At 35.7% G+C, this 13685-nt stretch overlaps 2 protein-coding genes and 1 pseudogene across 4 annotated transcripts; all 3 read left to right on the top strand.

Annotated features, from left to right (window-relative positions):
* LOC111282710 (uncharacterized) lies at nucleotides 1-1010 on the top strand. Its single transcript, XM_022870922.2, has one exon. It carries the CDS (start codon nucleotides 261-263, stop codon nucleotides 825-827), a length of 567 nt encoding a protein of 188 aa, XP_022726657.2. The 5' UTR covers nucleotides 1-260; the 3' UTR covers nucleotides 828-1010.
* A 2377-nt stretch (nucleotides 1011-3387) lies between these two features.
* Nucleotides 3388-8992, top strand: LOC111281782 (ubiquitin receptor RAD23d-like). Of its 2 annotated transcripts, XM_022869445.2 has the most exons (12): nucleotides 3388-3794; nucleotides 4820-4981; nucleotides 5355-5408; nucleotides 6284-6354; nucleotides 6448-6495; nucleotides 6658-6835; nucleotides 7545-7697; nucleotides 7775-7843; nucleotides 7949-7996; nucleotides 8098-8207; nucleotides 8294-8372; nucleotides 8672-8992. In XM_022869445.2, the coding sequence occupies exons 1-12, from the start codon at nucleotides 3729-3731 to the stop codon at nucleotides 8786-8788; spliced, it is 1155 nt and encodes a 384-aa protein (XP_022725180.2). In that variant the 5' UTR covers nucleotides 3388-3728; the 3' UTR covers nucleotides 8789-8992. The 2 variants fall into 2 exon arrangements, with proteins under 2 accessions (XP_022725180.2, XP_022725181.2); XM_022869446.2 differs by lacking the exon at nucleotides 5355-5408 and having other exon boundaries at nucleotides 3617-3794.
* Nucleotides 8993-11132: 2140 nt separating this feature from the next.
* LOC111281781 (protein NRT1/ PTR FAMILY 3.1-like) lies at nucleotides 11133-13619 on the top strand (annotated as a pseudogene). Its single transcript, XR_016342038.1, has 4 exons — nucleotides 11133-11429; nucleotides 11520-11737; nucleotides 11993-12550; nucleotides 12625-13619. The product of XR_016342038.1 is annotated as a protein NRT1/ PTR FAMILY 3.1-like (transcript).
* Nucleotides 13620-13685: the final 66 nt, after the last annotated feature.

The following is a 13685-nucleotide window of genomic DNA, read 5'->3' as shown; positions in this document are numbered from 1 at the left end:
ACCTAAGTATTTGCTCCCCACGCGCATGCGTCTCCATCGTCACTCACTCTCTCTCTCTCCGGCTTCTCTCTTTCTCTCTCCACTTTCTCTTTCTACTTTGGTCTCTCCTTATATAAACTCGTGTCCCCTGCCGCTCTCTTCATACCGAACTCATTCGTGTTTGCTCTTCGAGTTCTGTATACGAGGAAAAAGAGAAAAATCGAAATCGTGAAGCACGTCATAAGACAATCTCTTTGCCGATTTTTTAAAAATATTTTTTCATGGAGGATTTAAGCGGCAAGAAGCGAGGTAGAGATGACTCGGCCGAGTCGGACCCGGACTCGCCCGAGGTGAAGAGACTCAGAGATGATTTATTAGATTTTCTTGATGACCCGGATTCTTTGCCCGTTAATCAAGACCTCGCATCGGTAATGAAGAGTTTCGAAGAGGAGATATTGTCGGCGGCATCGACTGCGACGGAACCAGTACCAGTAGTGGATTTGACATCGGATTCCGGCGAGTCTCAATCGGATCTTGGCTACCTTTTGGAGGCTTCCGACGATGAGCTGGGTTTGCCTCCTCCAACAGCAACGACAATTGGCAGTGAGGAGGGAAGAAGTGAGGTAATTGAGTTGGTGCGAGTACACTCTGACACCACAGGGATCAGTGAGTTGTGGGGGTTCGATGATCAGATCCCCAACTACGACTCATTTGAGTTTGGAATCGGAGATAATTATAATGGTGACCACGTAGCGTATGATAGATTGTTCGAGTATCCGGATGACTCTTACGTTACCTCGGAGTTTTCTGGTTTGTTATGGCGTTCAGAAACTGTGTCAGGGGAGTAAAAATTCAAACTTTAAACCGAAAAAAGAAAAAAAAAAAACCAAGCGAAACCAAATATAATTCGGTTTCAAATGGAACACAAGGCAAAATCTATCTGTAAATTTCTTTCTATTTTGGGTTTGTCTTTTTAATTTTTTATTAAAAGAAATTAAAGATACAAGTAGGAGTAGAGATTTGAAATGAAAGGATCCTGTTTTTGATGAAATTAAAGAACCTTAGTTCCTTTACTTGTGAAGTGGAGGATTCCGTGACCCTTTAGCATGAATTCTGTTCTTTCTTGACTGATAATGAAACGAAGAATTATGGTGGAGGGAACCACTTTTCTTTTCCCAGATCTGAATCAGATTCCACTTGCGAATGTAAGCGGCTGACGTCGAAACCAACTAATCCAATTGTTTAAAACAATGCCAGTAAACATTATTTTGTTTAAAGTGGACGAAGCGGTGGAGTTTAATAAACAGAAGCAGCCAATTAACTCCGTCAGCCCAAGGAAACGAACAAGCCGACCAAAGCTAAAAAACCAACGCCCTTTGTACTGGAAAATCTTTGTCCGATTGAGACGGCACCGTTTTTATATTCAAAGCCGAGGTGAAAAGTTGCAATCTCAAGCATTAGGCACATGGTAATCATGGGCCTGTGGTTGTGGGCCTGGGTTTATACCGAATGGGCAAATTGGAAGCTTTGGTCTTTGGGTCCTAATTTGGATCTTGGCCTAGCATTCACCTGTGCCCGTTGCCTAGTTGGCGGCGACCATGTTGTGTGAGATTTCAAGATGTGAATCCTTATCCAATTAAGGAGGTTGATAATTAAAACCAGTCTTGATAAAAGCTTGATTTCAGGTCAATCAATGGAAGCAACTTACCTTCGGCTCGGTGTCACCCGGATTGTGTTGGAGTTATACTTATATCAGGCCCCATGGTTTGGGCCGAATCGTCAGTGATTATAAAATACCAAGAATTAAACAGAAAATGAGTGTATCTCTTTAGTAATAGAGTTGAGGGATATTTCAAAGTTCAGTAGTAATTCTTAATGTGCTTGCTTTCTCTGATTTCATTTTGGGTTTGATCCAAAGCTTTTGGGCTTAGGGATATTCAGCCCAAATATAGTCCTGATCCAATTAACTATTAGTTCTGGTGTCGTTTGAAAGACCCAACGCATTTGATCATATTCATGATGGTTAAACTTAATAACTTAGTGGGTTTGTTTGGTATCGTTTTCATTTTTTATTTTTGTTTTTAGTTTTTTTTTTTAAATTAGAAACAAAATTATATTTAGTAAGTTGTTTTTATTTATTGTTTTTGAAAACTTAAAACAAAAATTTGAAAATTTTGAAAACATGAAAATGGTATTTTCAATTTTTTTTTTTTTTTAATTTTAGAAACATTTGCAGTACTATTACCGTATGGGTATTGTTCACCACTTGGTTACATCAGCTTAAAATTTTTGTTTCTGGCGATAATTGAACCTCTTCCTTTTAAAATTTAACATGTTTTTGTTTTTATATTTTTATAACAAAAATATTCTATCTAAACATATTTTTAAATTTAATAAATTAAAAATAAAACAAAACAAATATTTTAAAAATATAAAATACAAACTAATACCAAACAACCCCTTAATAACTTGACAACATAAAAGAGCAGTCTTATTAAGCTTGAAGTTGTATGCATCCTGAGAGTTCTTAAACAGCCGCTCTAATAAACAAAAATTTCTTGACAACTATTTTATAAGTGTTAGTGAATAATGTTTTTATCGAATTATTTATGAATATATTCTATTTTTATTTATTTATTAAATTTAATAAATAATTTTAAATAATATTTTTATATTTATTTATTAAACGAATCAAATATGAATAAAAATTTATTTAAATGAATCAAATATAAACAAAAATTTATTTAATTATTTATATTCATAAATAATATTTTTTTAAATTCATTTGAAATTCATTTGTTTAAGGTTCATTTATTTTTGTGTTTATTATTATAATAATATTAATAAAATTATATTTTTATCATTTATTTTAATATTTATTTATATTTATTTGGATTCGATTATATTTATTTAAATTTATTTAATTATAATTTATCTATTGTTCATAAATATTTCAATTATATATTTATTAATATATTCATTTAAGATTGAAGAATAAATTCATTTAATTTAATCGAATCGAATATAAATAAAATATAAACATTTAATCATTTAAATAAACTATATTCGAACAAACATAATAAATTTTTTAATTAAATATAAATTAAATTCAAATAATTTTAAAAATAAATAAATAAATAAATAATATTCATTCATTCGTTCATATGATTTATTTATACTTTTATCTTTGATAATCATTTTCACGGTCCCAATCACTCAATATATTTGGTGATCATGGCATTGTACCTCTTTGCTTGGCAGCTTCTTCCCATACCCATCAATGCTATGCGAGCGATCGATATGCAACCATCGTTAGGGATGTTCCCGTTACTTGATAATAACATTTGCACAGTTTATCACTCAATTTGGCAATTTCTTGAATAATAACATATGGAGTTTCCATTATTTATTTTCCTTTCATCTTTAACAAAAGTTTTCTGAAAATAATAAGAAGTCTGCGTGCTTTGATCCGACAAGAAAACACCCAAATTAAAAAACCCTGAAAATAATTGGGTAGGTGGATCCTTCACCGTACGATTCAATTAATCCACATGTCAATTGATTATCTTATCAATTTCTGAATCATAAGGCGCAGAAGCAGCTCCCATACGGTTTTAGGCTTGAAGTACTCTACTAGATATTGCTTGCTGGCCAACGTCTCCTCTCTCTCTCCAGATAAATATAAGATCGGCGGATTTTAATAAGAAATAAAAAAAAAAAAGGGGGCGAGAGATCGAAATTAGCAGAAGATGAAGATTTTCGTTAAAACTCTCAAGGGCACTCACTTCGATGTCGAAGTCAAACCCGATGATGCGGTTCGTTTCTTTTTTCTTTTTTATTTCAATTAATTTCACTTTGTTATTCAGATTTATCCTATGAATTTTATCGTTCTCCGAATGCGTGTTGTTCGCTAGGGTTTTTCTGCTTTTCCTCTTTCGTTTTCCCAATCTTTGAACATCAATTAGGGTTCATCTAGGACTGCACCAATTACAATCCGCTGCTGTTATTTGGTTTATTGTCCACGTGGTTGAATTAACATATGTGAAATTTAAAGTGGAGATCGTGAATGATTTGTTCAATTTCTGCATTTAATTGATTGAATATGTTGACTTAGCTACTTTTCTTAAGTTTAAGTCGAGTGATATTCATATAGTTTGAATGGGGGTATCATGTATATCTTATGCGGAAAATTAACAATTACATGTAACTTATCAACTTCCATGTCGCCAGCCGCATGAGAAGTATTTTTTAATATGTTTATTGAAGGAAGAGGGGAATGTGTTAGTAATTCACTGAAGTTAGTGGATTATACTTTGTTTTTGGTTTTTATTTTTCATGATTATTTGATTAATTTGTGTCTTTTAATGCGAATGTATAGATTGCCAAGTCAATGGTAGTTGTAGTGTACAAGATTTAAGGTTTGAGTGAAGAATTCTCATGATTTGAACATTGAAATATGCTAATATCTTATTTTTTGAAATGTTCTTTCATTGTGACTGAACCTTCTTAAATGAGTGTAAGTATAAATACCAGATTGAAGTATAGAGGTTGTTTCTAATAAATTTTCTATGCATAGGTTACAATTGTGAGACAGAATTAGAATAAAGTTCTGCATTCTGAGGTTAGCTCTAATCAAGGGTTGTGTTGTTTGAAGTATGTGGATATTCTAATAATTTAATAGACTATTATCATTTTTGCTACTTTTTTTTACGCTTTTTAGTTTTTTGTGGTTATATTAATCAGCATGAATGTCTTGGGCTAAAATGCATGGTGCAGCTTTCTTTTACTTCACTGTGCTGTTATACAATTCTGCTATTAATGCTTGTGAATTTTCTTCCAGGTTGCTGATGTAAAAAAGAACATAGAAACTGTTCAAGGTGCCGATGTTTACCCTGCTGCACAACAAATGCTTATCCATAAGGGGAAAGTTCTTAAAGATGACACAACACTGGCTGAGAACTGTGTCACTGAAAATAGCTTTATTGTCATCATGTTGACAAAGGTGAGACTGGTTATAATATCCAGATCCTTAAGTTCTCTCTCTCTTTAATTTGTAAATTTTCAGCTAACTCTAACCTTGCTGACCATAGTATGCTTACTTTCTCCTGATAAATGCCTAAACTGAGATAATTATATTGTTTCTGTTGAATTCCAAAGTTATCTTAGTTATGGTTTATGATGGAGTGTAGTATCTTTATATTTTTCGAAATCTTGTTATTGCCTCGCTTTAGTTGCTTCTAAAAAATGTCAATTTGTTGCAAAACCAGAAATGTGGCTTATTGTTGTTATTTTTTAACCTAGTTATATCCTCTTTTATTTTTCATTACTGTCATTTGGGTAATAATCATGCATTTTTTTGCTTGAACTAATACTAGAATAAGAGTTCATCTGGTGAGGCTGCAACTGCTTCAATGGCTTCTATCACTAAAGTAAGATTATAATTTTGTCACCTCTCTTGCTGCGTTTGCCATTCTTTTTCTATATATTGCTTACATACATGTATAATTACTGACAAACTGTGCTTTTTCGGCTATATTGGTGAACAGACATTTGCATATGATATAACATTAAAAATAGTTAGGATTCCGTTTTCTCCTAGTGGAAGATGTTCTTTTCTTCGATGCTATGACAACTGATGAGCTAGCAACTTGAACAATGTTATTTGTATATTTAAATCATTTAATAAGTTACAGATAGTGAATACAATGCTTTAAGACTATGGTTTTTCAGATACAGTACTGGTTTGAGTTGTATTGCATCCCAATGCTTACTATCTAACTCAAATTATTGAGCAATGAACATAATGCATAATATTGGAGTCCAAGTTAATCTATTATTAGTCTTTTTTTTAAATGTTTGAGTTAGTTACATAATCTCTTATCCAAGCCACCTAGTTTCCCAATTGTTTTCTCTTTTTCCCTTCCAAATGCATGTCAACAAGAAATCTAATGGCCACTTTCCTATTCTCTCCACATTGACTCCATGTAGAGCAGTCTAACTTTAACCAGCGAAATTTCTTTTTGATTTATTTAATGCCAAAATGATGTCTGAATTGCAGAAACTTACCTATTAACATTCTCAAAATTATTATGTGAATTTTGATATTCAAATTTAATTTTGAGTATGAATATAAAAAGATTGGTTTCTTTTTTTTTTTTTTCCTACTATACACTACCCAATGATTTAGGGTAAGTTAATTCTGAAAAACTGTACAGATGATACAAAGGTTAATGAGTTAGTAGTAATTTGGATGGAAATATTTTCTTACTCTTTTCTCAAAGTAGATAAAATGTCCTCTTTGTAGGCTCCCCAAGCAAGTGCACCACCACCAGCTCCAACACCAGCTTCTGATGCACCTGTTGCTACTTCAGCTACGTAAGTCCAGCTATTCCATACTTTTGTTAACATACAGCGGCGCCATATCAGGCGGCTCCATAACAGATTATTTGCTTATCAACTGTTTTTCAGGGCTGCACCTGTCACTGAATCTACTCCTGTTGCTTCAAGTACTACTGCGTAAGTAACTTCTTCTTACTAAACTTCTTGCTTCTTGTTTGAATGATGGAAAGCAAATGCTTTCTATTTAATCTGTCTTCCAATGCTCTCATAGGAGAGCTCCTGATTTCCTCATTTTGCTTTGCATTTTTGTAATATCTTGAATAATATCTTTGGAAACAGGTTGGAATCTGATGTCTATGGCCAAGCAGCATCTAATCTGGTCGCAGGAAGTAACTTAGAGGGTGCAATCCAACAAATTCTTGATATGGGTGGAGGGACCTGGGATAGGGATACTGTTGTCCGTGCCCTTCGTGCTGCTTATAATAACCCAGAGAGAGCTGTTGAATATTTGTATTCTGTAAGTACTTTCCTTGAATCTTACTTGAAGATGGTGAAGGGAGTGCTTTTTTGATGAGTGCATCCAGTTGCCAACTTGTACATAAGGTTATTGACGTTTTGTTACTGCCATTGTTTTATTGTTCTCCTTAATGTAAATGTGGTGATAGCCTAATAGGCTGTGCTCTTCCTGAGAGGTTTTCTGGGAATGATGTTTATACCATTTTTGTCATTTATAATTAGATATAATTCAACATGCAACTTTTTTTTTTTTTAATTTCCTGATTTATTGGTGGATGATGATTAAATTTCCATACACTCAAATTATACTCCCTTTCTTCCATTTTGCTAGTCCTTTTTGACTTGGTGGATAAGTATTCGGTTTTTGGAGCAAAAAAGTATGCTATGTTTAGAAATTGTGAAATTTTCTTTGATGACTTTTTTTTTTTTAGAAATTCTTGAAATCATATGTCTTTACATCAAGAGAAGTGATATTTATTTTTTGTCCCCCTCCCCCCCCCCCCCAAAAAAAAAAAAAGGAACATGAAAGTTGGATGTATATATTAGGTAAGTTTTAATGATATTTTATACTGCTTTATTTGACTTTTCTTGTCCCAAGTCTTTACACGTCCTAAGAACATTTCTTCTTTTATTAGAAAAAGCATCCATTTGGTCCCTACAATTGAGCTGCTTCTTGTCACTTCATTATAAAATTTTGTTGCAAATATTAGGGTATCCCTGAGCAAGCTGAAGCTCCACCCATTGCTCGTGTCCCTGTAGTTGGGCAAACCACTAACCCTCCAGCACAGCCCCAACAGCCTGCACAAGCGGCAGCTGTTCCTACAAGTGGACCCAATGCTAATCCATTAGATCTCTTTCCCCAGGTATAATGCAGTAAATATTTGATAAACTAGATGATGGAAAACATAACCATTGACTTGATGTTCTTTTATTGATGCAGGGCCTTCCCAACGTGGGTGCAGGTGGTGCTGGGGCAGGCAATCTTGATTTTTTACGTAACAGTCCACAGGTCTCTCTCTCTCTATCTTCATATGGATGTATATGGGCATGTGGGAATGAATGTCATGTAAATTCCTACCTAGAACTACACTCATTTTACCTTTCTCTGTTTCAGTTCCAAGCTTTGCGGGCAATGGTTCAGGCCAACCCACAAATATTGCAGGTTATTCTCTGATCCCTTGTTTCTGGTGGTCATGTGTGTTTTTCATTTTCCTTTTCTTTTTCCATCATTTCTTATAGGGGTTTGTTTATTTATTTTTGCAGCCTATGCTTCAAGAGTTGGGGAAACAGAACCCTCATTTAATGAGACTTATTCAAGAGCATCAGGCTGACTTTCTTCGCCTGATCAATGAACCTGCTGAAGGTGGAGAGGGGTAAGTCTCGTCATTTTCAGTTGCTCATTTCTTGAACCTAATTGTGCATGTATATCAATGCTTATTTGCCCTTTTTTGTGTCATAGGAATATATTGGGGCAATTAGCTGAGGCAATGCCACAAGCTGTACAAGTCACGCCTGAGGAACATCAAGCCATAGAACGGGTAAGTCATCTTTTGCATAAAAGCTTACTTGGATGTTTGAATTATTCCCTGTAATTATTGATTATTTACCTATCATCTCCATTGTATGTGGAAGTATCTTATTCCCGCCTCGATCATTGTAATGAGATTAGTGCAAATATATGAACAGATGCATTAGATCTTTGTTTTAGGTAATAGTTTTAGATGATTGGTTAAAATGTAGGTGTAACTGTTGATAGTTTTGTCTAAACTTTGTTGCTTTGATCATGTGCCTACAATGATATATTTTTATAATATCCATGGTTCACTATCTGTTGCAGCTGGAAGCAATGGGTTTTGATCGAGCAACTGTGCTTCAAGTGTTCTTTGCCTGCAACAAGAATGAGGAACTGGCAGCTAATTACCTTTTAGATCATATGCATGATTTTGAGGATTGATTTGGTAAAAGAAAATGGTCAAGGGAAGTAAATCTGTTTTTGTTTGTCTTTTGTCATTCAATTGCCTCCTCCCCCAACTCTACTGACTTTTATTTCTTAATCAAGTGATGTGAAGTGTTTGGTGCGGACACAAGGGATGTCAAGATGTAACTTTCTTCCTTTTCAAGGACCAGTATAACGACATATACGCAAGTGTCTTCCTAAGTTTGCATCTACTGCAGAACAGATTTGCATGCAATCATTTATTTGCCTTCATAGTTTTATAATCATTTTACATTCAATTAAGAGCCTAAATTCTGAGTTGTGCTCTTCTTCGTTGAAGAATGGAGGCATAAGTTTATTCCAATTTGAGTCAAACTGGAGACCAAGTTTTGCTACTGATAGTCGGCAGCCACCAGGAAAAGGGTGAAGTGGATTGTTGAAATTTTGAACTAAAATTAAATTCCACTAATGGCTTTGCATGAACGAGCTCCACTGAACTTAACCATAAGTTTTTCACGCAATAATCTTTCCAGCTTTACGGTGTCGTACTTTGGTAGTAAATTGCCTCTGCAACTCTTGCTCTTTCTCTGTTGCTCCTCAGCTGACTATAAAGAGGAGTGATGATAAAGTTGAATATGAATCCTGATAAAGTTGAATATGCTCTTTGCAACTCAACATTTTTCAGGGACAACAGCTTTAAGGATTCTCCTCATTGTTGGACTCCACCATCAATATTATTATTGTTGTTCATTTGTTCTTGTTGGTTAAAAGCGTGCGGATAAGGTTAGAACCATAAATAAAGAAGTCATGTTGTTGTGGTGCAGGCCGAGGCCCATGCGCCACTGCCTGCTCGAATTCATGATTTGAATGTTTGAATGCTTAATGAGGGCGTCCAAACCTAACAAGTGACAATACATCCCCTACCTTTTGCCCTAGGCGTCAGGGCCCTACAACAACACGCATGTACTTTGTGTTCCATCAAAAAATTTACCATTTATTTTTCTCAAAAAGACCATCTAACACGTACTGTAGTTCTTGGCAATGGAAAAAGAAAAACAGAATTCTTTTCATCAGTATGAAATGAAGAAAATGTAGTGCGAGGAGTCCAACCTCTTGCCCACCCTATTTTTTCCTCCGCGTGAAGACGTAACACCCGAAATTGACGCAAATGGAAAATAGTTGGGGTTGTAAACCGTATCTTACTTTTGGGTCAATGTTGGTGGCAAAAATAGATGGGTCTGGTCACAACCGACTTGACCCCTCAATCATCCAGAGAACCACACTAGCTTGGAAATTAGTATAGCTTGGGATTAAGTTTGGTTTATGCAGTTCCATTTTTTTTCTCTCTTCAGATAAAACACAGGCAACAAGAAAAAGAAAAATCAAAGTTTTATATAGTGCTTGTCTAGCAACTCTATCCATTCCTCTGCCTTTGTCATCTCTTATGTCATCGCTTTTATTGTTATCTTCCTGGACTCTCACAGTTTGGAATATCAACTATGAAAACAAAGCACTAAATTTTCAACGCTTCCACACAACATATCTAGGAAAAATGATATTAAACAAATCTTCTACTCAATTAACCCGATGCTGTCTGGTCTGACAATATTAACTACATCTTTTATTTTTGGGTTGTAGTAAATATACAAAATGTAACCTTATTCCTCAACTTTTGTTTGCAGGTTCTGCATCTCAATTCACGCTGTGAAATCAGATATGAATGTTTAACCTCAAATGTATTGATTAGGGTTACGTGGATATGAAGTTAAGGATTTTTGTCCTCTACATAATTAAGTCCTTCAATGCTTTTGAATGTAATAATTGATAAAGTCATGTTATGACTTATGAATCATGATATGATTTATTTATATATAAAAAGAAAGAAAAAAAATTTCTTGTTACCTCACTGTTGACCAGGCATGCTATTTTCAAGAAGCCAATCGACCTGGAACTCTGTCAGAGTGCAACGTGCATGGAAATGAATGGTTGGAATCGTCTAAGTTTCAAATTCCAATCTCATTGTTAATCATAAGTTTACGATGTATGATTAAAAAAAATCACAAGTTTAAGATATTTTTTACGCCACTAAAACTACCTTTGTCTTCTTTTGCACATATCTCAAACAATGACGAAGAAACGTCCAATGCCCGATTTCATGAGCCAATTCCCCACCGTTTTCTCGAATCCCTCAATAATGCAAAGTGAACACCAAATATATATAAATATATATTTATATATAAGCTTTAATCAAAGGAATTGAAAATGAGGTAACGCTGGAAGAAAAGTTTTTCTCTGTCCTTTGTTTGTTTGACCTTTACAGGTTACATCTACCTGTTCCTGTTTATTCCTTATGACCGAATTTTACTGCCACCAGTCTCATTTATGGCATCCCATTTCTCATTGATGAACAAAAATTGAGTTTCAGACACTGCAAAATAGAGCTCTCCCATTTAACACATTGGAGAAAGAAAGAGGATAACCTTCTAAACGTAGAGCTAGCTAAGTCTGATGGAAAAACACAGCAACTTGAATAGGAATGAACAGAGTGGAAATGTCGAAAAGAAAGATAGCTTTCGTGGTTCTGAAAATGCCGCTGACCACAGTAACAGACTTGTGGATGAGAAAAAGGGTGGGATTAAGACAATGCCCTTTATCTTAGGTAAGCTTCCTTGGAGTTGATAGCTGATGAAATCTTAGATTTTTTTTTTTTTTTTTGTGGTTGATGTTTTACTAAGCTTACTTGATGCAGTAAATGAGATATGTGAGAAATTGGCAATGGTGGGATTCAGTAAAAACATGGTTAACTACTTGACACACCAGCTTCATTTGCCTCTGACAAAAGCGGCCAACACTGTCACCAACTTCAATGGCACCTCGAGCTTGACGCCATTGCTTGGGGCCTTCGTTGCTGATTCATATGCCGGGAAATTTTGGACCATCACTTTTGCAACAGCTGTATACCTCATAGTAAGAATGGATGCATTTTCCTTGATGCTTGTTACTTTCATTAGGGAGAGGTTTTGATTATCTGCGTAGTTGGAGAAGAAGCATCAAATTTAGAACTTAGTTTAACATTCCAGGAATTTGTTCAGTCACTTTTGATAAATTATGCTCAATGGATCTCAAAATTGTTTACAAACAAATAGTCAAAACCAAGTGTTTGGTCTTTCTATACTAACTTGGAAGTATTAAGTAATTTGAGATTCTCTGTACTCTGAGTAGGGAATGATAATCCTACACTTTCAGCAGCACTACCACAGCTAAGGCCACCACCATGTGCAGGTAACCAAGTTTGCCAAGAAGCCAAAGGCAGTCAATTGGCTGTTCTCTACCTGTCTCTTCTATTGGCAGCCTTAGGACCAGGCGGTATCCGGCCATGCGTGGCGGCGTTTGGGGTGGAGCAATTTGTTGAGGAGGATCCTAAGCATCCTAAAAAACATGGATCTACTTTAATTGGTATTACTTTGCATTGGGAGCCTCAATATTATTAGCATCAACTGTTCTTGTCTATGTTCAAGACAATGTTGGATGGAGCTGGGGCCTCGGAAATCCTACCATTGCCATGGCTTTGTCAATAACCGTTTTTCTGATTGGTTACCCTCTTTACCGAAATCTGGATCCTGCCGGGAGCCCAAACACTCGTGTGTTACAAGTATTTGTTGCCGCATTTAGGAAGAGAAAGACTCCCTTGATTTCTGATCCTAAATTTTTATATGTGAATGAGGAGCTTGATGTCTCAATTTCCACGGACGGACTGCTTCATCATACAAAACAATTGGAGTAAGTTGCCACGGGCCTGATTTCTTATGATTAAAATTTAAGCTGTTTCTAATTCATGTCTATATGAAATGCAGATTTCTGGACAAGGCAGCCACTGTTACAGAAGAAGATACACTTAAATCTTCAGAAAAACCAAACTTGTGGAGACTGAACACCGTTCATAGAGTTGAAGAACTAAAATCTATATTAAGAATGTTACCAATTTGGGCGGCTGGTATTCTCTTTGCCACATCCTCTGCTCAACAAAACACATTTTCACTACAACAAGCCAACACAATGGACAGACACCTCACGAAGTCCTTTGAAATCCCCTCTGCTTCCATGTCTGTCTTCGCGATGTCATCCATGCTCATCACAATAGTCTTATATGATCGCCTGTTGGTTCCTGTTGCCCGCAAGTTCACAGGGCTTGATCGGGGCATAAACTTTTTGCACCGGATGGCCATAGGCTTTTTCATCTCAGTACTTGCAACTCTAGTTGCTGGCTTCATTCAAGTGAAGAGAAAACACGCAGCCTTAGCCAATGGCCTAATTGACAGCCCCAAATCTACAATTACCATCTCAGTATTTTGGCTTGTGCCTCAGCATAGCCTCCATGGTATTGCTGAGGCTTTCATGGTAATTGGTCACCTCGAATTTTTCTATAACCCAGCACCGGAAAGCATGAGGAGCACAGCTACTGCTTTGTTCCGGACATCGATTTCAGCTGGGGACTATACAAGCACACTTCTGGTTACGCTGGTGCACAAGTTTACCAACTGGCTTCCGAACAAGAACTTGAATAAGGGGAAGTAAGAGTATTTTTATTGGTTGCTCACGTTTTTGCAAGTTCTAAACTATGTATACTACTTAATATGCGCAAAATTTTATACTTTCAAGCCTCTCCAGAGTAAGGGAACAGAACATGGCCGCGACCAGCATGGTGAGGGGGTTGAGCTTGCTGGCCAAGTTTAACTGCATTTGCTTAGCATGATTAGGAGGAATAACTCCCAGTCTCTACAGATTTGCCTTCATAATTTAGGCCATGTATATTATATTAATGAATCAATAATCAGTTGTTTTCCTTGAATTTTGTTGCCTTCATAATTTATCTTGGACTTCAACTTGTGTAGTTTCTCTTGAACAGTTTATCATA

The sequence above is a fragment of the Durio zibethinus genome, chromosome 5 (assembly GCF_047325235.1).
Source record: "Durio zibethinus cultivar Kanyao isolate XHJ-2024 chromosome 5, ASM4732523v1, whole genome shotgun sequence".
In the NCBI taxonomy this organism is placed as follows: Eukaryota; Viridiplantae; Streptophyta; class Magnoliopsida; order Malvales; family Malvaceae; genus Durio; species Durio zibethinus.
The sequence above is the reverse complement of the archived record's forward strand: the minus strand, read 5'-3'. Positions and strand labels throughout refer to the sequence as shown.

Excerpts from the sequence above, each read along its gene's own strand:
- LOC111281782 (XM_022869445.2), top strand. The coding sequence starts at position 3,729 with ATGAAGATTTTCGTTAAAACTCTCAAGGGCACTCACTTCGATGTCGAA. Across the intron at positions 5,409-6,283 it reads CAATGGCTTCTATCACTAAA|GCTCCCCAAGCAAGTGCACC; the intron begins GTAAGATTATAA and ends TCCTCTTTGTAG. Across the intron at positions 6,836-7,544 it reads CTGTTGAATATTTGTATTCT|GGTATCCCTGAGCAAGCTGA; the intron begins GTAAGTACTTTC and ends TGCAAATATTAG.
- LOC111282710 (XM_022870922.2), top strand. The coding sequence starts at position 261 with ATGGAGGATTTAAGCGGCAAGAAGCGAGGTAGAGATGACTCGGCCGAG.